The 26474-nt window shown below is 42.6% G+C and overlaps 1 protein-coding gene across 2 annotated transcripts; it reads left to right on the plus strand.

The window, feature by feature from the left end:
• The first annotated feature begins 1038 nt into the window (after nt 1-1038).
• Nucleotides 1039-19360, plus strand: LOC309514609 (V-type proton ATPase subunit S1-like protein). Of its 2 annotated transcripts, none has more exons than XM_082191779.1 (7): nt 1039-1213; nt 7429-7469; nt 8187-8248; nt 9926-10158; nt 12246-12296; nt 12762-13005; nt 17889-19360. In XM_082191779.1, exons 1-7 carry the CDS (start codon nt 1119-1121, stop codon nt 18189-18191), a joined length of 1029 nt encoding a protein of 342 aa, XP_082047905.1. In that variant the 5' UTR covers nt 1039-1118; the 3' UTR covers nt 18192-19360. The 2 variants fall into 2 exon arrangements, with proteins under 2 accessions (XP_082047905.1, XP_082047906.1); XM_082191780.1 differs by having other exon boundaries at nt 1185-1213; nt 8187-8274.
• The last annotated feature ends 7114 nt before the right edge of the window (nt 19361-26474 follow it).

The following is a 26474-nucleotide window of genomic DNA, read 5'->3' on the forward strand; positions in this document are numbered from 1 at the left end:
ACAGTTTACAGCAATGAAGGACACTGGAGCCTATAACTCTTGAGAGTCCTTGACCATTACACGTCTCCTTGCCGGAGGTCCCTGTTTAAATACGTGCTGCCCAGATGTTTCAAGCTTCCACGCATTACCCCACACAAAGTTACATTTTGCACCAGCAGGCAGTGGGGGGCTGTGCTGCTTATCTGATTTCCTAATGCTGGGGTTACTGCTAGTTACTAGGAGGGAAAGGGTGAGGTGGCAGGGAGATTGGTTCCACCACTGCCCCTGAACCATACCCCCTGCTCCTCCTCCTCGCCCCTTCCCCTTCTTGGTAACCAGCCGTGAATCTGGTGTTGGGAAACCAGGTAAGCGGTTTAGCCCACCCTCCCTTTCCAACCATTAGTGATAGAGATCCAGAATGGTGGTGCTGGGCAAGAATGAGAGAGACTTGGGTTCAAATTCTGCTCTGCCATTAACCCTCCTCCTCCACATTTCCCCAATTTAAAGTCCAGTCCTTCATATTTCCACATCACTGTGATTTTTTTATCAATTTAAAAAAGGGTTCTTGCAAAACTTTGTCAGCATTTTAGTGTACATTCCTCCTACCACACACATTTTTCTATGCAATTTAAACGAGCACGTTTTTGCAAGCAATTTCCTCTAGTAGTATGCATTTTTTGTATATTTTCCCCCACGAATATGTGCATTTTTGTGCGCAGTATTTGCTTTGAAAACTGCATCGCAAAAATTCAAAGAACTGTGAATTTCAAAGGATACCTGCCCCCCCATCCCTAACTGCAGTCTTATCTTCCTTTAGGGAGCTTTATTACGGAAGCGCACTTGTCGAAAGACGCTTCTTAATGACCAGCTCTTTCCCTCAAGTCTTCAGTTGCGTCTCCCCCCACGCTGGCATGAATTGTAAGTCATAAAAGAAAGCTGGCTCTATTCAATAGAGAAAGAGAGCTCAGGACAGCCTCTTACTATGTATAGAGAGTCTAGAGTAGCCCATGTGGCCTCAGATGCTGCTTCCCATTGGTTGGCTGTGCTATCCATCACATGGTTCCTGAGACTACTGGCTCAGCTCTCGTTGCTACACATGAACAGATGTGCTCGGTCTGGAGGGACCGATTCATTTCTCAATGGAAAGCAACACCACCTTTAGGCTTTTACTTCTCTTTTTCTGTGTAGGAGTCTCAGCCCCTGTGGACCAAATATTTGGAAGGATGGAGAGGAGGTAAGTGATTTTGTGAATATTTGTAAATAGCACAGGGGCAGCTGATTTAATGTTGTTTATGCATGGGAGACCGCAAACATACCTTGTATTGTACATTTACAAGGTGGTTGGCTTTTTAAAAAAACACATATTTTTTAAACGTGCAATTAATGCAAAAGCAAATTGTTTCAGCCTTTAAAGATTCTGTAAGCTAGTTCCGTAAAAGCAGGCTTATGAACTTCAATAGGACTCCTCTTGAGAAACTGTATTGTCAATTGCACATTAACGGGATCCTCTTTCATGTGCTGAAGCTTGAAGATGAGAGATGAGTCTCTTTTGCATTTCTCTTTGCTTTTGTGACTTCACCTTCCTTCTGAAGTGTTAATAGCAGAGATATAAATAAAACAGCGTAGGTGTAAAACATGTTTGCAGAACACATTGTCGGTGGCATTTTTTAAATGAAAAACACACAAAAGGAAGCTTATTGTATGAATGTAGATGCAGTTTGAGCTTCATACAAAAAAGAAGACGCAACCTAATCTAAGCCCTCCTGTTTTCATCGCTGTGAACCTGTAACACACTGTTTCATTTGTGCAGTATATATGGATCTCAGACATTTCAGCAGGTGTTGGGAGTCGACTTGAGGGAAGCAACAAAGAGAAATAATCATAAAGGGGAAATAGCTAAACCGAATTCTAAGTATTTTGTCTTGCAGCCACTAATACATTTAACATATACAGGTCAGAAAACACTGATGAGGATCACACAACTACTGATGAAATCTGTGCATTTAGGGTAACAGGGGCATGTGGTGATTTGCTTAAGCTTGTATTAAGAGATCTGTGGCTTGGTTAACTGATGAATTAAAATGTGCTGTTACATTTAAGTTGTTTGCTCTGATGATGGTAGATTCTCAATTAAGAAGTGTTGCACGTCATGGAGTTAGGTGATGTAACTTTCAAAGAACTGAATTTAAAAAACAACAACTTTACAGGGTCAGCTCACAAGTTAGTTCCAGATGTCTGATTTTATGTTGATGAAAGCATGGTCATATTCTTGGTTTAACATGCATGAAACATAATTTTGAGGTGGTGGTGATTTTTAAAGCTGACATGTTCATTCCTCAACCATTAACTAGTAAGTAGGAGGTACTTAACTAGTAGTTTTACTTGATACTATTTTAAAGTTTGCCTTATCTTTCAATGTATGTTAAATTTCTGCAAAAAGCAAAGATAAAGGAGTTAGGAAAGCAAGTTAAACCTTGCAGGAGCTGAGCTCATAAGCAAAACAAAGTTCCTTGTAAGAGTAAAGGGCCTTTTTCAATTAAGTGTCTGTTGAAATTATTTATTTTATTTCATACTATCTATAGACCTCTTGACTGTAAACAAAACAAAACAAAACAAAACATTGAAAGTGGTTTAGAGTTATCAAATCAAAACTTCATAAAATGATGCGTGTCAGTGATGCTGTCCTGAATATATTGTATCTACTGCGTTGTGCCTATCAACTTTCAAGAAAAATATTTGTGGAAAATATATCTATATACTGTATGACTTGAAAGTGATCTGCACTGTTTGGAAAGCAGGGTTCTCTTTGAGTCTGGAGTCACTCTGGGATAACGACGACCAATGTCTGTGGTTTGCCAAAGGGTGTGATTCTTGATTTAGTGCCAAAGTCACTGGGGAAACTTACACCTGGAAATAAAAGCAGGAGGTCCTTAAGGGAAGAGGCTCCTCTTCTCAATGGAGGCTGAAATTATTGCTGTTGTATAAGAATATACAACGGCATGCGTATAAAACATGTATTCTTATATATCTCATTGTCTGCACTGCTAAGGTTGCTTCAGATGAAAGTGTTTGCATGTTGTGAGTGTGGAGAATGCCTGAATTCCAGGCGCCTCATCTGGCCTGCATGAGTCCAAATAGACAAGCAGAATCACCATGAGCAATGGTAATAAATAAAATGAAAATACCACCTCTTGTGGTGTCCCCATGTAGGAAGGAATTCTTTGAGAGAATTTATGCTCAGCTTCTTGTTTTGGCATTAACAGTGGCTGAAGATGCTGCTCTTAAATCCATCAGTGTTGAGGCAGTGCTAAGGTGGAAAGTCATTACTGGTGGACATTATCATAGAAACGGAGAATTGTAGAGTTGGAAGCAACCATGAGGGTAATCTAGCTCAATGTCTAGATACATTACCACAACTACACAGCCTTCTGCTTGCTGCTGATTGGATGTGCGTGAGCATTGGGATGCACATCCCTGTGGGAACATGGGACCTGGTATAAAGCAGGTCCCTTCCTATTTGCCCATATAACCCATTACTGTCTACTCTGACTGGCAGTGGATCTCCAGGGTCTCAGATCTTTCACATCACCTGCTATTTGATCCTTTTTAACTGGACATACCTGGAAGTGCCTGGGAACTGAACCTGGCACGATTTGCACACCAAGCTTATATTCTACCATCTTAATTGTGATACTCACTTACCGGTAAACACAATTGTACTGAGCTGAGCCCAGTAAGCTTTTTAAAACACATAGTTCAAAATCAAACAAAATAACCTACTGTTATATTATACAACATACAAGTCCTTATCATGCCCCCCCTTTTTTTGCAACATCATATTCCTGGACCATCTGTGATTCAGTCATATTAATTAACAAGTTCATTGATAACAAACTCTATCCTCTTGCATGACCTTTTCCCCAATAAGCAAACCAGATTTTGTTATCTTGTTGATGGATAATGCCATCTGATAAGTAGGCACTTATACCCTTTTATACATATAATCTTACGTAATTGGGCATTACTTAGTGATTAGCTGTTCCAGTGCCGTTCATTAGAGCTAAGCCAATTTCAGTTCTGCTAGTGACAGATCTGGAATAGATGAGATAACCAGCGCACAGGTATTAAATGATATAATTGTATCCTAGTATTAAATATTAAATATTAAATATTAAATAGTATTAAATAGGTATTAAATGATATAATTGTAGCCTAGTATTGCTCTGTTTACATCCAGATTGCATTTTGCTTGAAGGCCCAAATTATATAACACATGGATCATGGGCTGTGTACAGATTACTAGTTCTGCGAAACAACTGAATTAACTTTTCCTACTGTGGCATCAACTCTGATCAAATGTCAGTAATGTTATAATTGTACAAAGGTCATGAAGAAGGGGAATAGCCTCACGGAGTGGGGAGCCAGTAGCAACTGCTTCTTCTAGCTTCATACATATCAGTGGAGAGATGAAATTAAGTAGATGGGATCCTGATTTGTCTTTTCAGGGGTCAGTTTGAAATACAATGAAAATGTCAGAAAACAATTTGACCAGAGACAATATAGAACACTCACAAAAGAGACACAGATGCCACAGGCAATGGCGATCTCTGAAAGGATATAATTGATATATAAGCTATGTACGTATATATTTTATATGTGTCCCTTCACTGCAGAAAGGACCTACCTATCTCATATCTCCAGCTCTGACCTGAATGGGGAAGGTGAGAAATGTCGGTTTTATATTAGCTCCAACGCAAAGGCCACCTTGCTTGCCAGGGTCTGGCTCCCCTCTCATCATGGCAAGGAGGGCAAATTGCTGTGCTCAATGTTATGGAACTTTGTTTCAGAGCCAAACGTGGGCTGTGTATGCACTATAGCTTTCCAGCACATTTGAAGCACATGCCTTCCCTCAAAGAATTCTGGGCACTGTAGTTGACCCCTCACAGAGTTTCAGTTTCCAGCAACCCTTAACAAACTGCAGTGCCCAGAATTCTTTGTGGGAGGAAAATGTGCTTTTATGTGCTACATGGAGTTACATGTAACTTTACACCCCAACAAATGGCTTTTAAAAATAAAATGAGAAAATGAAAAGCAGCCAAGGGAGATGGCAGTCAGGAGTGGTTGGAAGGGCAGTTGGTTGCCATCTCTGTTTCATCTTAAAATTACTCAACCCCAGTTGCTTTTCTCCCTATAGGGAAAGATATATCTGTAGATAGACTTATATGTTTTACACTGCAATGGAAAAACAGTTTGAGAAGATGATTTTGACAAGAAAAACAGTGGTCAGGATAACATTAAGCGCCTCTTCTCCACCTGTTCTTCCTTCGTTCTTAATTATAGCCTCCAGTGTGTGCTTAATTCACTAAAATAGGGGGGAAATGCGGCTGGAAAAGTTACTTTAAATGTCACATAACATGTATTGTATCCCTTAGATATGTTGTCATGGGAAATCTACAGAACCCACAGAATGAATCCTAGGCCATGTTAACACATTGCAAGACCTTCTCACAAGCCCATGGAACATGCCAGCATGCAAGGAGTGTGTCACGGTTTCCTAGACACAGCGGTGACGAGGACAGTCTGCAAATTGCAAGGAAGCAAATAACCAGCCAGGCTTCTTTGTGACAAACACCACCTGCTTCTCTCGAGGAGTGGGAAGCTCGCTGTTTGTATCTGTCAGTCTGTGGCGTTCTGCAGAGGCTCGCAGATTACTCTTGCCACCAGGTTTCTAGCAGAGTTATGCATATTTCATTGGGGAGTGCACATTTAGCACTTTGTGGATGTTTTCCTGCTGAGAGTAGAATCTTGTTACTTTGGCGTGAAACACGGTTTCATTTTCTGGTGGTTTTCTGGGAGGCAGAAGGCAACCTCCCACAAGTGTCAGATTCTAAACCAGCATCTCATCGCAACTGCTCAGGGACACGCCATACGCCTCGCTGGGCATCTAAACAAGCATATCCACCTTCTTGCTGTGAATTGATGTTTCACACCAATTAGGCTCCTTCTGAGACGAACTTTTCAAATGTGACATAAACCTTCGTTTCGTTCCAAACATCACACGAAGGGCCTTCACAGCAGCTGTGCTGGAAGTGCAATTCTCCAGGTGCTCCTCTAAACCATATGGCCTGGATATGCCCTCTTATCTCACATTTCTAGACAGATGCAATTAATCATATTAATTTTGCCCCTGGCACATTTTGCAGCTTTCTTTATCTCTCTTGTATGTGTTATCTGTCTAAAACACGGGCACTCACTAACTACCAAGAAGCGTTGATGTGAAGGGTATTGGTGAATTTTTTAAAAAATCAGCAGGACTACAGAATATTGTCACATCCCTCAGGCTTTTGTAATCTTCTATTTTTATGACATTAATATTAAATCAAAAGGGCATAAGAAGAACCAGCTGCACATGTCCAAATGCCCTTTTAGTCCAACATCATTTTCTCACACTGGTCAACCAGATGCCTCAAACAGGACGTAAGCACCTAGGAGGTGACATCTAGGGAGGCCTGGGGGGCAAAGGCCCCCCAATATTTTCAGGGAGGGGCCGGACCGCCCCCCAATTCCATGGCAATCGTCAAAAGGATGTGTCAGTGTGAATTGGCCTTGCTCTGCCACATCCTTTTGAGGATCGCTGGGCAGGGGCGTAGGGAGGGGGTGTGTGGCCCAAAACGGCAGCATGGGGCTTATGTCCACCAGGCGGACTCCGTGGGCAGCTTGCCCCACCCCTGCCACTCCTGCGAGCTACGCCCCTGTCGCTGGGGCGCCTTCCCACAAGTTCTTAGGCCCATAGTTCTGAAAGCAAATGATGGATATTCCAATAGTCAGGATGTACCAAAGAGACAGTGTTAGAAACTGAGATATGAAAGCTAGGAGCTAAATGGCACCTTACACCTAGGTTATGGACGCAACAACGGAAAGTCTAGGCACACTTTTTTAATAACAAGAATACAAGGCTGAAAATGAATGAACTGCAGCTAAAACATTATGTTCATTTCCCACATGGTCTAGTCCTTCCCCTGCCTACCCCCCTAATATTCTTAAGAGGGTCTCTTCTCTGGTCTTCAGAGAGTTTTTATCTGAAATCTTAGGCTCAGAAACAGCTTGTGCTAATGAGATTCCCAGTCACAAAATGAGCCTAGAACGGGGGGGGGGGGGGCAAACACTGCAAGGAGAAAGTGGACAATAGTCAGTGTCTGTAAGAAGGCATCCCAAGGTGTAAGAAAATGGACCTACTAGCTATAGCCACAGAATGGACAACATGCTGGCTAGTTAAGGCTGTGTTTTCTGTGGCCTTTGAGATTTCATTTGCATTTAATAAATGCATTGTTTTTCAGGTTATCTTGCAGTTCTGCTTTAGCTAAACACTGATCTCCCCCAGCATAAGTATGGTCTAGAAGTTGAGAGAATAGTGCTGATTTACTGTTTTGTGTGTCTGCTTTGTTGCAGTTTCTTTGCATTCTCTGACCAAGACTTGCTACAAAGAAATGGTAAGGTTTTCAACTTCCTTTTGAATGAAGTGGCACCAATGTTCTTGGTTACTGTATACAATTTATGATTAAAAAAAAGTATGGAAGCTTTTTGTCCATATGAGAACCTGACCAGGGATTTAGGACATTGTGTGGCCTTAGTTCACTGACAAGAATCTTCCTTTGCATAAAACGGGCCTTCTCAGCAGTGGTGCCCTGGCTATGGTCTGCTCTGACACCTAAATTATGTTCCAAAACCCAGACTTAGGAAAAAAAAAAAAAGAGGGAACAGGAGGGAGAGCATCTCAAGATGTTTATGAGCACCTGCTCACAGTGTAACTGGCTTGCTTGGCTGCACCTTGGAGAAATTCCCAGAATCATTAAAAGGCCCAGTTTTGATTAGCTGTTCTTTCTCGAGAAAGAAGAGGTACATACATGTACTTCCTATTCTACCCAAAATTCAGTTTGTGGCATATTATGAAAAGGGAAGACAGAATTAAAAAATGATGGGTGGTATTCAGCTGACTTTTACTCGGGGTAGATATGTCCATCATGTTCATTATTTTCAATGGGTCTGAAAAAAACTTAGATGAATACAACTCTGTTGTGTTAGAATTATGTTTTGATGAGAGAATTGTAGAATAGGAAGTGGTGTTCTTTTTTTGCATTAAGTAATGTATGTTGTTGAAAGGCGTTCAAGCCTATAGACAACAAATATTTTTATTTCTTCTTCTTCAGGCCGACGATATGATGGCAGTGTGAAACCAAAACTTAATTTACAACAAATAGCATTTGCACAGGTATGGAGGTACCAGGAAACTGGATTGTAAGTTCTTCCATGATGCACATAACCATACTTTTCTTCTGAATTCTATAGGGTAGCTGTTATGCTGGTCTGAATTTTTTTTGCAGTGGAATATGTAGTTTGTGTATTGGAAAGCTGTTATCTTTTTCAACCGTGAAGCAAAAAATCAAAATCAAAAATCAAGGTTCCAGATGTATTTTGAAAGGTGCTTATCACCTTGCAAGTTCTGTTTGATTAGACCAACTTTTACTCTGGCACAGTTTCCATTGACTGCAAAGGCAATGCTGTATAATCAAGAGACATTAAGATCTTAGTTGAAAATATTGGGGCAGAATGCATGTTTTCGTGCAGCCTCTGAGTTTGTAATCTTGGTGTGAACTTTGCTTGGATAACACATTGCTTACTATCTAAAAATGCAAGGTACCTGTTTCAGTGATCCTACAAAAAATATTATACTAATTCTCAGAACCAGGGGTTCAAAAGCTTTTAATGACGTATGCCTATTAGTAGAGCTTTGCATTTCTTCAAAACTTAAAAGTCTGCAAATATCTGAGCTATGTACTTGAACAATTTGGGGTGTTCACATGTTATCTTGCACCTGTGCACAAGTTGTTTATACCTGTGTTTGGCTGCTCCTGAAAAAGAATCTATCGTGATTCTTTCCCTTATGTCAGTTTTCTGCCCACCAAGTCATTAATGCCATGTTTTCTGTGTTACTCATTGCTGACCTAAGATTTGATATCTTGTGTTCCAAGTTCCCACAAAACCACTGATAACTTTTAGGCTTCAGTTTGAGAATCTATTCCCTAAGTGGACAAGCAAATAGTTTTGTTTGGATCTAGACAAGAAAGATAAGCAGATTTTCTTTTCACCACCACACTTCCACAAAAATGTAATTAAAATTGCTTGCTTACTTTCTACATTTCTATTTTCTACTTTTGTTGAACTCCTAATCTGACTTTTACCATGACACAATGAGTTTCACAGAAGTATTTTTAATAAGCTAAGAGATATTCCTGCATAATGGTGTGTAGGGGAAAAACTCATGTCCTTCATATCACAGATAAATTGTCCACATTAGATGATCTGCAGTTGGAATGTCATCTGGAAAAGCAGGGAATAGTTAATCTGGTGCCTTCCGGATGTTATGAACTATAACTTCCATCAGCTGCAGCCAGTATGTCCAGCAGCCAGGGATGATGGGAGTAGTAGTCCCATCTTTGTAGCTCCACATTGGCTGTCCCTGAATTGTGTGTCAGGTATGCTTTGCCAATGCTCATGAAGTTCACCTGAGGATTATTATTTTAGCATTTCTGTCGCACAGTACTAACAACATATATACCATTTTATCCATGCATAATCCTGGAAGCCATTTTTAAAAACTGTCTGGTGAGCTTTTATGCCTCAGCCAGGATTTGAGCTTTTGTGTTTCAAACTTACCCACCTACAAGTCTCTGCTTTACACTGAGCCTTGCACTGGGAGTAGGGAAAGTAAATTACTGCTTTTCAGCATACTCCACAAACCCTTTATGGTGAAATGCTTTATGCCGAAATAACAGGGACTGCATTTGGCTTAAAGATTCAAAGATAATTTGCATGCTGCTATTGGTATTAGTTGTTTCATTGCAAAGGCAGACCTGCTAACTCTGAACTCTTCCTTGATTATATGCAGATTGTGAATTACAATGGAAGCAGCAAAGAGAATTCAGAGAGAGAGTCTGTCATCCACACTCACTACAGCCCTCTCAACATCACAGTCAATGGAAGCCATTGTATTCTTTTTTGGGCCAGAAGGATCATGATTAGGTTTCAGAATCACACACAGCTGGACCTAACAGACAAGACATTTGGTGTTCATGCCACTGTGGATGTTGCAGATTCAAACTGCAGTGAAGAAAATGCAATGTAAGATTATGACCTACTGTGCTCATGAGTTGCTTGTGCCTGGTGTACAATTGAAGCAAATTTAGAAACACCCACATAGTATTGTCTTTGCGTTGGTGCAGCCTGTGATGCTACGTGGCTGAGCTGTTTCGATGGCTTGAAATGTTCACCAACATCCCTATTGCTCAGGCTATAAAGTTAATAGAGTATTTGCAGTCCAGCTTCTGTGAAAAAGGTAAACCTGCCAGTTTATCTGAGATGAACACTTCACACAGGGCCAAGAGACAGAAAGAAAAAGGTTTGTTGTGCATGCTGGGAGGACTGGGGAAAGGTTCCAAGATGTAGGTGATAGAAAGGACAGAGAGCCATGAGCCAAGATATCTGAAGGAAGGATGCACAGCTAGACAGTGGACTGAAAAACTGGAACCTGAGGGAAGGGTAGGTGAAGAAATGTTGGTTTGGGGAAACAGGGAAACCGAAGCAAGAAGAGGCTAATTATACTACAGTTTCCAGAGTTCCCTGGGAAGAGGGATCAGTTTTCAAATCACACTGGGAATTGTAGCTCTGTGAGGGGAACAGGGATCCCCCAACAATTCTCAGCAGCCTTAACAAACTACCGCTCCCTTAATTACTTGAGGGAGAAGGCCATGACTGTTGAAAGTGGTATCATAGTGCTTTACATGTATGTGTTTTGTGGCCTAAGAAAGCGCATGATTCCCAGCTCCCTCAGTAAGGTGGTGGCGCAATCCTTCCAAATCCTTCATTGGATTTGGAAGATCTCAATAAATTTAGGCTAGTCACAGTTCTCTTCCGGGACGAGGTTCTTCAGCTGATGGTCATTGACCAGAATCTCTCACAGTTTGAACACACCTGGTTCCTTGGCCGTCCTCCAAGTGTCTCCTTTGCAGAAGTCTGGAAGGTTGCCGCAAGAGAGAGAGAGGAACAGACTTGAAACAGACATTGATATCTGGTTGTTAATTTATAGCCTGTATGGTTTGCTGGTTTTGTTAATGGCTGTTTAAATGGTGCTTATGTGGATGGTTGGAAGTTTTAAACAGGTTCAATTCATTTATGATCACTTTGAGTCTGTGGTTTTATGGAATTGCCTCAGTTTTTATATTTTACTGTCCTGTGCAAACCCCCCAGGACCGTATGTTATGAGATGGGGAAAAAACCAGCAAGTTAGCTTGAGGGAAGTGTTGCCAGCCTTGTCCCTGTGGGTGCCATGGCACTGGCAAAGGGGTTCTTTGCTGTCTCCAGGCACCATAATCCTCAAATTTTCAGCTTTCATGCTTTTTTTAAAAAAAGGTAATTTATTGCATTTGTAGAACCTGATAAATGAGGCAAAACATACAGACGCAATTCTTCTCATTATTAGCCTGCTTCACCTTTTCAGTGTTTAACTTTGCACCCCCCTCACTCCCCCCAAAACAAGGGAAAGTCCCCCCCCCAACACATTCTAAATGTGCAGGTGAAAGGCAGAGAGATGCATTGGGGACAGAGAGGGAGAGGAACGTGTGGCCTGTGTGTGAGAGGAGAGGGAGGGAAGGAAGGGGCGTGTTATGCTGCTGTCTGTGAGAGGGAGTCAGCAGTGTTTGTGTGAGGGTGGTATAACTATATGGTCTGTGTGTATGGGAGAGGGAGAGAGCGAGCTATGTACATATGAGGTGTGTGAGTGTTGAGTGTGAGAGAGTTGCCTGTGTCTCCGTATGTGTGCTGGGAGTATGTGCATGTATGGGAGGCAGTGACTGCAGTGTCACCCCTTGTATGTTTCTCCTGGTACTAGGGAATATTCTCTGTTGTGACTAAAAAGCAGTAGCATCACTGTGCATGCTTGTGAGGGATCAGTATTGTGTGACCTCCACAATCAGGACCAGCAAGAACTCTAATTTTGTGTTATGTCATATCCCCATGTCAGTCATGTTGTGTTATTCCAGGCGCCCAAATCCGCCACTAGGGCCTACAGCACTTCCTCAAAACTCAAAATGTGCCCACTGGTCCAAAAAGGTTGGCAATCACTGGCTTGAATAATACAGTTTAGCTACCTTTCTTCTTTCTTCTTTTTCACATTTACGGATCTAAGCTGACATTGTTCTTTTTTGTCATAGGCTTTCACTTAATTTTGGTGACATTGACAATTTGAAGGGATTTGTCATCAGGTATGTCTTCAAACATGAATTCGTTTTTTTTCTGGATCAGGAAACAACTTACATTAAAGCCTGTTTGAACTGTTTGCTTATCACTAAGCAAACTGGAGGCTTTCAAGCATTTTAGATAGTCCTATAATGGAGGAAAATGCTGTCATAAAACACTACCTTAAAATACAATTCCATTCATTTCTGTAGGAGTGTTAACCATGTGTCTAACTCTTCCTCGTTGAAATGAATGGGGCTTAGAAGTATTTAACTTTGACTGGCAATGTGCTTGGTGTTGATAGCCCCAAATGTAAATTTTATGAGAAGCAAAATTCTGCCCTCAATTGACTGGAAATGCAAAGAGGTTTTTGCCTGACCCCATAATACAATTGGGTATTTCCCCTTGGTAAAAAGTAATGGAAGGAAACAGTGAGATCTGTTTCATCTAAGACTCTGTTTCTTTTATTTCTCTGATTCCTCCTCTCCCAGATTCATGCTGACCAACAGTTATTACAAGCTGTCCATTCAAAACTGGTTTACCTTACATAGAATCCAACTCATTTACAACCATTCCGTACAAGCAACGTTCAATGCGACACGAATACATGCACCAGCGAGCTACTCCTATCACTGTGAACATGTTAGCAACTTGCAGAGGTATGATGCGCTCCTGACGCCCAGCTCCACAAATGATGCAGCCAAGCTCTGGGAAGTCACTTTTATTGACTTTCAGGTAATATGAGGAAAAACCAAAGCAAGACATGTGGTCAACCTGTGGTCCTCCAGGTGTTAATGGACTACAACTCCCATATTCCCTGACCTTTGGCCATGCTGGCTGGGGCTGATGGGAGTTGGAGTCCAACGGTGTTTGACGGACTCAAGTTCCTGCCCCTGATGTGCATGGTGGCAGCAAGAAAGCTTAATGATCTACTGAAAGCAGATTACGATACAATAATCTTTATTGTCATTGTCCCACAAATGAAAAAGTAGGATTTGAACAGGAAAGAATGTAGTTTCACCTTTGTTATATGACATGCACTACAATTGTAAGCATATTTACTCAGAAGTAATTCTCATTATGTTGGTTAAAAAAATATATATTGTGAAGCATTTTTATTCCTCATTCAAAAGGATTACAAATGCCAATGATAAGACAGTCCCTGGCTTCAAGTTTAGAATCTAAAAGACATGACACAAAGGGAAAAGGGTTAGGAGGCAGGAGAAAAACAAAAATCCAGGAACTTTTTCTTAGTTATGTTCAATGGGACTCTCTAGGAAATGTGTTTAGGACTGTAACCATAATATTGTGTAGGGTTGATTCATTTGTCTATGGGGTGATTTTGGAACAGCTTGCAAGACAGGGTTCAGGTGTTGCTGGACTACAGTTCCCATTGTACCTGACCCGATCATTGGCCATGCTGGTTGGGGATGATGGTTGAAGTGCAACAACATCTAGAGGGCCACAGTCTTACTACTCATGTTGAATAGACATTTGTTGATGACTCTGATTGGGCTTCATGTGCAAAGCAATAATACTTTCTATGATGTTTGGAAAATCTTCATGCAGGACTATGCTCTGCATCCCCAAATATCTGCCAGTCAACTTCATGGGGGAATGTAAGAAGAGCCTGCTAGATCAGGCCAGAGGCCCATTTAGTCCAGCGTCACAGTGCCCAAGCAGACTGGGCCTTTGGGAAGCCCAAATGCAGGACTTGAGCTCAACAGCCCTCTCCCCACTTGTGATTCCCTGGAAATGAGAAGTGACCCAGAAACCACATAAATCTGAGTACCTACATTTAACCTGACTTGCAAAATAATCCTAAGCATTTCAACTGAGTAGCAGTGAGGCCTACTAAGTTTAACAGAGCTTAGTAAGTATGTCTAGAATCACATCCCATGGCTAGCTAAACCCAGCGCATTTGTCACTGAAAATGACAGCTTCACATTTATCTTTCACTCCTTTTAATGCAATGTTTAGGTGGGAAAATACATGATGTGGCATCACCATTATTCTTTCTCTTCTCTCTCTCTCTCTCTCTCTCTCTCTCTCTCTCTCTGTCTGTCTCCATGTGGGCTGGGAGGAAGCAATAGCATGTTGCCATTTCTGGCGACAAATGCACATTTCATAAGTGTCTAGTTTGAGCCTTCCTCTCATTGCCTTGTTTTATGTGGGGATAGATCCCTGATTGCTCTGCCTTCCACAGTTCAGTGACAAGATCACTCTTGGGTCAGTTGCTGAGGTCAGCTAAGGAGAGGATATAAGGGCTGCTACTGACTCTTATCTCCTTATGAGGATCAGAGGAAAGGGCGAGAGGGCAAGCGTAACTGCTCACTCCAAAAGAGACAATTTAGCCACCAAGGAATCTCCCTTTGTGTCACCCCTTCTTGTGGGATGTGGAACTAGCCAGCCTCCTTCCTTTGAAGTTGCAGTTGAAATGTGTAGCTGAGATTCTCAACAGCCTCAAGTTCTGTCCTGAGGCTTTTACTCATCTGCATGGTGGGTGCTGGAGTCTAGACATCTATCATCTGTTTTTGATCACAGAACACTGTGGGGAGTTTACCTTCTGAAAAAAAGGTCAGGTGGCAGCTTCTGTACTGTATCAGGATAGCCATATCCTCAGCTGGTTCCCTATCGGGTTTTGATTTTAAATATATAACTCAACATTTTTACATGAGAATATTTCAAATCTTAAACTGATTATGCTGTTGGGGAGAGACTCTTTTTTCCTCACTTATTTTTACATGTTGGCTAGAGTGCCCACTCCTGTTTTTCAGCATTGTTGATTTTCAGCTTCTACAAGAATAAATGTCTTCCTGGAGATAATTTTTACTTTGAAACTGGCTGCTGGGCTCCTGATTCTTCTGTGTTTGATGGAAGAGCAATCTACGCACCTCGGGTTGTTGTGCTCATGTCCTGCTCACAGACTTTCCACAGGCATCTGGCTGGCCACTGTGAGAACAGGATGCTGGGTTAGATAGGTCATTGGCCTGATCCAGTAAGCTCGTCTTATGCTCTTATGTACAGGCCCATTACCCAGTGTCTACTGTAGGTGAGCTGACATGTCGCCCCTCAGATAAATAGCAAAATCATCTCCACCTCTGTGATGGGTTTTTCTAGAGTTCCTGCCTTTCTCTTTCTCAACATGTATAGCATACACACTCACTTCAATCCAGGTGTAGTGGGAGGTTCTTCTGTTTTGACCCCAATCCTAACCTGGTTTGATAAAATTAACATCCTGGTTCTGTGGCTCAGTGGGCTATCGACCACAGCTATTTTCATGTATAGTTTGGGGATCAGCGGAAGAGTCATGAGCAATGTAGATTGGGAAGGGGACATTACTGAGCCCCTGTATGAACTTGGATAAATGATTCAAGATATTTCATACCACTTCTAGACAAGAGCAGGAGGGTCTGTGGCACACAGTTATGTGTTGCAATGCTCCCTGGCTCAGCAGATTGGAGAAGGGCCTATGTATGTTTTGTAGAAGACACTGTTATATCAGCTCTGTTATGTATTGAAGTTCTCACCCTGGCCACCAGGGATATTGTGTATATAGTTTTCACTCAGGCCCACGTAAGTTAATTTAGGCGGGAAACCCTGGGTTGTTGTCATTACAATGTTGACAATGTTGACAGCCAGCTGCCTATAAGAGCAGGCCGGCTGAGCTGTTTGCAGTTTAGTTCAGTTCCAGCTTGGGGAAATCTTGTTGACTGCTTTGTCCACCCCCAACTTAATAAGCTCAGATCTGGACTTGACTTGTGGTGCTCATTTTGAAAAGGTTGGCAACCACTATTCAGAGGGTCTTTCTGGTAGACAAGGGTGTAGGACAGGTGATGAGTCACAGGGAGATAAGGATAGAACTCCAAAAATGCTGTACATGGAACAATGAGTGCTGCTTAGTTGCAATTCTAAAGGCCTTTAAAATAACTAGAGATGGGTGAGCACCCCATCCCTAGTGGGGAGAAAGACCTATTTTCCCCAAAGTTCTAAAAATATTAATAATTTGCAGCCCCCATGTGATCTCGCCAATTCTCTTACTTGGTAGTTATTGTTGTGGCATCTTCAGTGCAACTGTTGTCTCTCTCCTTTCATCCTGGACTGCTCCAGAGGTAGAGAAGGAGGCATCTGAGCCCTAGCTCTGTTTTCCACTGGTCGGGCAACCTGGGCAGAATTGCATTGCTCTCCTGCCTTGCCAACACTGTGTGCCACTTCTGGTTGCTGAGAGGGGAAGGGGGAAAGCAGCAGGGAACTTAGCATGATGCAGGTGCATCAGAAGAACATATCTGATGTTCTCTGTGCCGTGCTTGCACTGTGCTGAGCTCCCCACTGCCGTGCCTCCTCCCACTCTCAGTAACCAGAACATTGACCTGTGGAGTCCTGTCAGCCACACCTGGTAGGGGCCTTGGGAAGTGAGGTTTCCCCAGGGCACTAAACAAACATCAGGTGGGAGATATTCTTCCACAGCTCAGGTTAAAATCAGAGCCGAGTAAGAACGTCAAAATATTTATCCTTCAAAGAAGGATGATTCATTCTGAGAGTTATAGCCTGAGCTTGAGATGTATGAACAACTGCATCACCCACAGCATCAGCACAAGTAAATTCTGCAAACCTTTATGTCTCTATCTGTATAAACAGGTCTACCTCAACAAATCAGTTGATTATGGGTTGCCTTGGTAGCAGACCACAATAAAATAGTACATTTAAAAGCCAGGCTTATACTGAATTACAACGATTGATGTTCAAGAATCTTGATTGCTTGTCAAGGCCCCCAAGCCAGCTCCCCAGAAGAAATAAATTCACACAGACACAGATTTTGGTTTAAGGTTAATGGGCAAAATTTAGGCCGCAACTTTATTGATTACAGCAAATGTGAGCGGTATTGGCTTAGGCATTGACAATAGACTATATCTGACTCCTGCCCACCTTGCAGGGAGTCAGGAAGAGTAAACCACCAATGAGGAAGCCACATCAGGGAAACCCGTCTGCATCTCTCCTCGGTGTTCCCAGAGGCCTGGCCTGGCCCTAGCCCCTCAAGGGGACTTCGGACAGGATCCAGGCCCCGGATTCCTTTAATGGAATACCCTTGAACATGGAGGGGCAGGCGATGGCTGACCTCCCCTCCCCCCCACATCAATAAACAAATGCCTAACCGCCAAACCTTACAAAGTTGTGAAGATTGCTAAGAGGTAGTTGAAAACCAAGTGGCCAGTGCCAATCTACCAAATGGAAAAATTCCTTTGCTTCCCAAGACAGGCCACCAATCAAAGTCCAAAGCAAGGCCAGGGGGCACCTAAAACAAAAGGAAGGGTGGGCGGGTGTTCGGCACTGCGAAGCAGGTGCTCAGCACACGTCATGCTGCTGCTTTTATTCCTCCCACGATTACCCCACTCAATCACGATTGCCAAAAGAGGCCAGGGGTGATCATGGTGCCACCCTGGCGAAAAGGGCATCATTCCCCCCATGCCAGGTTGGGGGGGGGAACTGTATTGTGGGCCCACCCGCAACCAGGACTGTCCTTTAAGATGCTCCAATTTAACAATGGGGAGAAAATAATGAGATTCCTTTAGCCAGGAGAGAGAGGATTTTTAATCCACACCATTTTATTTTGTCAACAGATTCAAGGATTCAACATTGAAGACGGGCAGTTTGCTTATGCCAAAGACTGTGCCTCTTTGTTCCCGCCAGCAATCCTGATGGGCCTGGTGATGTCTCTTATTTTGCTTCTGGTTCTGGCCTATGCTCTCCACATGCTGATACACTTGAAATCCCTTGACAGGCACTATGAATGCAAAGCTTCTCCTGCTTACTTCCCACAGATGAAAGATATTGATACGGTAGATGAAAAAGAACCCCTGAGAAACAATGGGATTGAAGTATATGAACTTAGAAGTCAACAGTACTCAAAAATCTATATTTAGCAGTTGTTTTTTGTTTTCCATGGTTAGGCAGCATACTATTCCTGAGGAACTTTTGCATCATGTGGGCTCATGTTAGGATTTTGAGCATCTCAACTTTGATTTAAAATAAGATTTCTAGTCCTCATTGTTGTAAAGAAAAAAATGTGGAAGTGTTACAACAGTGTGTGTCCTAATTTCTCAGAAATTCAGAAGCAAATCAAAATAACACCAATTTATATTGTGGTTCCAATAGTGTAAGTAAACAGCATGGTTTTAGAAGTGACAGTCTCATGGTCGGGAACATTTTAGACCTGTCATATTGAGTGTGTGGAATCTAGATGCCCAGAACACTCAGCTAACAAAGTGGGAATTTATGACACTTCAAAAACTGCCAAGACTTCCACCCCAAATGAGAGGAAAACATCCCAGCCAAAGGTGCATAGCAAAAATTGAAGCTTGATCAAGCTTCTTCAGAAGCTAGAAAGTGAAGACTCTGCTCTTTTTTTTCTTTTTCTTTTTGCCATGACATGGGAAGACTCTGAACTACAGTTTTGCATGAAGTGAAATGACCTGCTCTACTTAGAGGTTGGTGAACAGAGATTTTCTGGTGCTGAAATGGCACTAATCTTTGGGCAGAAGGAAACAGCTGCACTTGATCTAATGCAGACATCCCTAACTTGGAGGCCCTCCAAATGTTTTGGACTACAATTCCCATCATTCCCAGCAATGGTCAAGTAGTTACTTGTAGTCCAAAACTGTTGGAGGGAATCAGCTTGGGGAAGGTTTATCTTAAGTGCCCCAGTGAGCTTCTCTCTTTCTGCAACATACATACGACTCCAATTTCGGATGTAACAGAACATGTTAATTGCTGATCAGCTGCCAAATGGTGCGTACCTGTTATTGTACCTGTTTGCATTACAGAAAAGTGATATTTCTGCTAATCAGCAAATGATGTGCTGCTTCTAAAGATGTTATGCAAATTGTGTCAGTTACATCTCAGTGTTATGCAGATTTGCTGTGGATCTCTTATCTTGTGATGCTTTTCCAAGGGTGCCCTCAGCGCTGAGCAGATTTCTCACTTCTGTTGTATCTCAATTAAGTTATCAGCACTTTCTTTTTTGATGTTCCATTCTAATACTTAGCTAAATGTTTTTTACTACATGACTTCTCTGATAAATGATCAAAGGATATCAGACTGTTGGCATTAATTTCAAAAAATGTGTCATTGAGAACAAGGTAAAAGAAAGATCTCAGCGGGAAGGAAGAAATTAATGTAACGAAGATTGGCTCTGATACTGTAAAAGTAAAGCCCTAGTCTTCCCCACTCATTTACAAACCTTTGCAAATCGCATTTCATAATGAAGGCTTTGAAAACACTGAATAAACACCCCTTCAAAAGCAATAGGCCTCTTAGCAACAGTATAAATAGAGTCCACTGATGGAAAGACTTCCTTAACATGTAGAAACTAGTTCAGTACTAATTTGTTAAATTAACCAGTTTTAGGTCAATCTTGCTTTGAGGTCGAACACCATCTGGATTTCTGTGATATTGTACTTGGGTTCCCCTGGGTTATGCAATGTAACCATCAACCTACCTTTAATGCCATTGGGCTCCCAAGTGGCACTTTAGGTGCATTCAAGTGGGATTTTAAAGTAACTCTCCCCACACTGCTAGAACAGAAGATCCTCACATTACATCAGCTACACAGCTGCACCTTTAAGTCAGGGGTGTTCTAGATCCTTATCTACCCCCATAAGCTAAGTTTGACATGTGGGTGGAGCCAGCTACCCGCCAATCACATGACATCACTATGATTTCAGGTAAACAGCATATGGGTGGTGCCTGCCAAATCTCTTTGGCCCCACCTTCTTTTTCTTGTCCCATACCTGACATCATATATATCTACAGATACAAGGCAGAGCCCATAGATCATAAAATCAAAAACTTGGAAGGCACCCTGAGGATCATCTAGTTCAATCCATAGCTATCAATGTTTCCCTTTTTTAAAGGGAAATTGCCTTATTCCGAATAGGATTCCTCGCAAGAAAAGGGAAAAGTTGACAGCTATGGTCCAATCCCCTGTAATGTAGGAATATGCAGCTGTCCCTTACAGGAATCAAACCTGCAACCTTGCCATTATCACCACCACAGTGGTGATAACTGAGCAGTTCAGGCCAAATGGGGAAGCCTGAGAGGCCCAAATATTTATATAGGCTGGAGCTTCCCCACCACTGCTTTGAGTGTGGACCTTTTCCTTCACATGTATTGCCAGTGTGGGAGGCCTGAGCCAGATCAGGACCCTACCATGGGGGATAGGGAGCTTTATAGCTTTGTGCTTGTGATATGCATTGGGAACTCCCATTTGCTGATTTTTTCGTGCAAATTGCCCGTGAAGGGAGCCTGAGACAGATCAGGACCATAGCCAGGGCCAAAGTCAACAAGCTGAAAAATAAAGCTAACAGAACATATCTTGACAGGGGGGAGGGGGTTGTGGGAAGGGGGCACAAAGAAGATGCTTTCAGCAACCCACACCCTTGGGTAGCACCACCTCTTCTTCATCGCTGTTGCTGTGGCCGTGTTCACTTGCTGTTTTGTTCTGGGCAGTATCTGGAAGGGACTGATGCTGCTTTTTGCGTGGCAAGTTCCCGCCCCCCCCACCAAGGATAAATAAAGACACAAAACACCATAATTTAAGGTTAAATGGGCGAATTAGACCACAACTTCAGGAATGAGAGGCATTGGCTTAGGCATTGGTCCTATCGACTGTCCGGCTCCAGCCCATTTGCTGGAGACACGGGAAGGCTGGCTGGGTGGATGACGCGGCCGGGATTCCCCTGCTCTCGCGGGGGCTGAAACCAGCCCCCGTTCACGTGGGGTGGGCGTGAAGCCCGCAACCCCACCTCCTGGGCAGGCCGGAAGTGGCTTTGTCACTCATATCACTCCTCCCTCACTTGGAGAGGGTAGGTGAACAGGGAGCAGCGGCAAGAGGAACAGCAGGGTCAGGGGCCTCTACTCTTTGGAGTTGTGCCTTGACAGGTGTCCCCTGATCTCAATACTTGACACTGACCCTGTATCCAGGGCTTCAACATGAGTTAGTACAAAATGGCGGACACACCACAAAACAATCTGCAAAATCCATTTGGCTGAACATGTGAAAGGTAAAACAAGAAGAAGACTGGACTATTGCAGAGATGGGATCCTATATGTACAGCGTGTTTTATGTATCTTCATTTACAAAGTAGAGCAAGCAGCCTGGCATATCAAGATCTCTCCCTGCAAGGAATGCTCCATACGTTTTCTGTATGAGTCTGCCAGTAGCAAGAAAAAATAGAATTGTCTATGAGTGCCATCAGTTTGGTAACTAGAGAGAAAATGGGGCATCTCACCTGAGGCAGTGATAATGAACCTGTAATAGCCAATTTCCCTTGTAATAAAAGCAGATGGGTGAGGGGAAGACATGTTCTGCTTTAAATCAGCTTAGTGTGTTACATAAAGTGGCTATTGGGAAATTTATGTGGTAATAATTGGAATGCACTGTTTTGAGTTATTTATATGGTGTGACAGATGTGCATGTTGTTGGTGGGCTACTTGGAGGGACAATCTCGGGCAATATTCTGACAAACCCAAATGCAGCTTGATGGAATAACAATGAAACCCACCACAGGCACTTCAGCACAGAATTTTGTTTATATGGTACACAAGAGCCATCTAGTGGCCATTTGTAAACATTTGTTGTTGGAAAGATGTTATTTATTTATTACAGGATCACAACCTTTCTTCGAACCCACCAAAACAAGAAGGCAATGAATTACCTTTTGACATTTGTAGAATGCTTCCTCGTGGTACAAAAAAGGAAAAAAGGATGGATACAGAATTTTTCTCTCCCCGTTAGATGGTTTTCTTTTCACCTGATCTCTTGTACCTTTTAGTCTTGCCCTCAATACTTTTCTCAGCCAGATCTCTCTGTCTTGATGTCTACCATGTTGTGATGCTCTACAAACCCCTTTACTGCATGCACATATACACACACAGATGTCAAGAGGTGGGGGCATTTTGCAAGCAAGCTTCAGGATGACACTGCAGGTAGGCTGCAAGTCTGCCATGCTATAAGGAGATTAGATGCAGCAACAGAATCTCAGAAGACGTCTCACTGCAGACTGGATTGGAAGGTTCTGCAGGCCTTGCTCACCTGAGGGTTCCCCATTCTTGCTTGATGTGATGATACGTCAGATAATGTTTCTGTACTACTCCTGCCAAGTCCCACCCACCCTCTAGTTGTGTCATATTGGAACCATGCAGAGCCTAATTGTGTGGGAACACAGTTTTATTGCTCCCTCATACACTCATCTTATAGGTCAGATACAGACAAGCAGGGTGGCTCCAGGTTTTGGAGGGTCCTTGGGCAGGACACACTCTGTGCACCTCCCCTCTGTCAGGGTGATTCCACCGTAGGGTTGCCACCCATCCCTAGAAAAACATGATCATCCTTTTTTTTGGAGGGGAGAAAAGCATCACCTGTCCTGTTTGGACTTCAAACAGGATGCCTTTTTCACATATTCAAGCTCCTCTTCCTTCTCCAAACTGTGGGACAGAGAGTGGGTCCGGTGGAAGGAGGAGAGCGAGAGCCTGAGTGGAAGTTTGTGCAGGCAGAAGGTGGATCCATGAGGAGGGGAGCCAAGAAAGCAAGAGTCATTGCAGGATGCGGCAGAGGGTGGTATAGGGCCAGGAGGAGGAGTTGGAGAGAGTTTTTGAGTGGGCAGAGGGTGAGTTGCAGAGACCGAGAGAGGGGGCTTGCAGTGCATGGGCCTGCTATGGTGGAGTCTTGGGTTTTGTGGGGGTGGTGGGTCAGAGACAGAGACTCAGCATTAGAGAGCAAGGGAGAGAGTAATGGATTGCTTTGAAGTCATTTCTGCACCAGGTAATGTAATATTTACAATTTCCTCCTGATCTGTCCTGTATTTTGCCTGGCCTGTCCTTTATTTTGCCTGACCAAAGGGGGCAACCCTAGCCAACCACCATCTCCCTACTGCCATGGCAACCAGCTGCGGCCAGTTCTTTCCCCTCCTCCCCAGTATTATTGTGCACTCACTTGCTAGGAAGAGCACTGGCAGGCATGCAAAGCACCAGCCAATGGCAGCTGTTCCTCCTTCTCCCTACCAGCGCTTGTCCCCTGTGCTGGTAGGGAGAAGACAAACAGGTGAGGAAGTGATGGTGCAGAGACTGTTGGCAATGGGCTCTGCAGCAAGAAGTGTTGGCCTCGTTGGGGCTGATGGGAGCTGGAGTTCAACAACACCTGAGCATCCACAGGTTCCTCACCCCTTATCTAGAGGAAAGACAACATAATTTACCTGCTTTTTTGTTTGTTTGTTTGGAATATACCTAATTAGCTCCCAGTGGAATCACTTGCAGGTTTTTTTTTTCTCTTCCTGCATATCACACTCCACAGATAAAGTGTGATAGCTTTCTATTTATTGATTTCTGTCTCTGTTCTTACTATGCAATTCTAATGTGACATTTTATGCCCCTTGTAGTGATATTTGAGCATCCTGAAATACTGTTTCAGCCTTTGATGCTCCAGCTATTAAAGCACAGCAGTTACGTGTAAAGAGGGGCATCTTTTTTTGTTCTGGTTTCCCTTCTTCTTTTGCTTTTGAACAGTAGAGATGTCTTATATTAACAAGCAGGAACATCACTGCTAATTCTTTCCTCATACAGTCTCTTTCCCATGGGTCAACTTTTGCCCTTTTCTTTCTGCATTGTTGTAATTTCCCGTTCTCTTTTTTTAACAAGATGTGGCAAACTAAGGCAGGGGAGCTACCACAAGCCCCAGGCATACTTCTTCAAAAAGAGGTCAGGTCAGGGATGCCTTGAAGCATCTTAATGGTCCAAAGGGAGTATATTGCTCACTAAAGGGATGCAGATGCTTAAAGAGGAAAACAACTCTTTTAATTGTGTCAGCACGGAATTGCATATGCACAAAGCCTTTCTTCTTTATAACCTGTAAAGATCCCAGAAGATTACTGGTTGGGTGTAACCTGAGAAGAGATTAGAGGAAGATTACAGTTACACAAAAGATTTTCACTGAGTAAAGAAATGGAAATTATTCAGCACCTCAGGCGAAAAACCTGTATATGATCAGATCTTTATAAATGCTAGAATTAGGATCGGAAAGAGAATAGCTGTTGGGAGGGGGAAAACAAAATTTAAAGTATTTCATTTTTGTTCTATATGAAATATGTGTACCTAAGACAATTCAGAGAGGTACACGTTGTATTCTCCTGTGGCAGCCACATACAAAGCAATTGTACTATATTCCAGCAGTGACCACCAGAAAACACACACAAAAGAATTTTGCTCTCTGCAAAACTTCAGTTCATAGTGCAATGCTTTCCTGGCACCTGTAAAAGCAACACCCCCCCCCCTTCTGAGATGGCATTGCCCCAATGAATCCCTGATCTTATGTAAGAAGCTGACATAAGATTATGTCAGCTTGCTTATGTGGTAGGATTGGAAATTTATTGCAGAGCTCCTCTGCAGTGTCTCTAAAGTAGGTTACCCATTCCTGCTCTAAAGGTTTGGCCAGCAAGAGGAAGACAAAACTCTGGTGAGCTCCAGAGGCAGTCTTAGAATTGTAGAGTTGGAAGGGACCCCAAGTCATGAGGAGAAGACAAATTTAGGGGGTGAATGTCTGTTACGTATAATGGAGAAGTTAGCCTTGCATTAGAACAAGACTGGCAGTAAGTCATTAATGGGTACTTTGCTCTGGGTGCCCCCACCTTCAGAGATTAATTGGGTGTGGCACTTTGACTAAGGATTGCCTTCCCAGAATATTTACAGCTCCATCCCTTGTTACTTACTGTCTTTTACACAACCTCAAGTTGCTGTTGGACTACAACTCCTTAGGCCATTTCAGCCCATTTAAGTGAAACTTATTAAGTTGCTGTTTTGAATTCTGATTTTTATTAATTTTCAGCTGCGGTCCTATACTCACTTACCCGGAGTAGATATGTATAGGATTACACTGTTTATTGTTTTTATTCTGATTTCATATGGCTAAATTTTGTAAGATGCCTAAGGGGTCTTCTGTGGAAAGGCAGGATAGAATTCTTATAAACAAACCAATAAGGTTGCAATAGGGCTACATATATTTTTGAGACTCCTCTCTCTCTATGTGCCATTTTAAGTTTAATTCCTTCAATGGAGATTTGATTAGAGTCTTTATAGGTCACTCTAATATGATGTATGTGTCAACATGCACAGCTTAAATAGCAGCTGTTGTGTTACCACCTGCAGGAATGATGAAAACCCGCAGCAATTCTGAATGAAAAATAAAACGTGATCTTAAAACAATACTTGTCTCTTCCTCTGACAAACTCTTTCTCCCCTCAAGACGGGATCATTCCTCTTCACTGGAGATTCAGACTTTCAATTAATAACAGACAAAGCCTGCTAACAATAGACAGGCATCCTCTATTCCTGCAGGTGTTTGAATGTTCTGCTGCACACATTTTTGAGGTCAGGAGGATGTGACTTCTTGTTGAAATCTGCAAACACAAAGGGATAAAGACAGAGCACTACTTCAGGTAAGAATAATAGTTCCCTTGGCTGAAGGCCATGCTACATTTTTGCTAACACAATGCATCTGTTTTCTGTAAGTGAAGTATTACATAATTATTTTAGGCAGGAAGAATTAACAAAACCTACTAAGGCTGTATGTAATTCAATGCCAATTTGACTCTTCCTGTATTTTTTGTTGAACCTCAGGAGGTGGAAGGGATTCAGAAATTAAACAATAACTGCCTAAATTCTGCTTCACACTATGAATGAATTCTTAATGCCCACCTGAAGGAGAACTTACTGATTTATTGTCTATTTTACTGGAGACTGTCTCAGCCCTGGAGATGCTAGTTACAACTATCTTAAATACATTAATGTGAAGATTGCATCCCAGCTCTAGACCCAGAAGCATGCATCCATGGACTTTATATGGACTTCATGCTGCTCTGGGAACTAGATGCAGCTGCAGTGTATGTTAAGTGATAGCTGTCAAGTGTACAGTATGAATTAACTTGTATGTACATTGGAAGCTGCCGTAGGGAGTCAGACCATTGGCCCAACACAAGTGATTTGATGGATGAGAAAGAGCCACTATGCTAGTTTCCTGGCAGGTGGGTTGCTGTTGCTTACTGGCAGGGGGACGGAGGGGGTGGCAGAGAAGCTGGCATAATGCAAACACACAATAAGGGAGCCAATAAGGGCGTATGTGTGGCATAGGCCCAAGAGTGTTAGATAAATGCATGGAA

The sequence above is a fragment of the Podarcis vaucheri genome (assembly GCF_965113315.1).
Source record: "Podarcis vaucheri genome assembly, chromosome: 11".
In the NCBI taxonomy this organism is placed as follows: Eukaryota; Metazoa; Chordata; class Lepidosauria; order Squamata; family Lacertidae; genus Podarcis; species Podarcis vaucheri.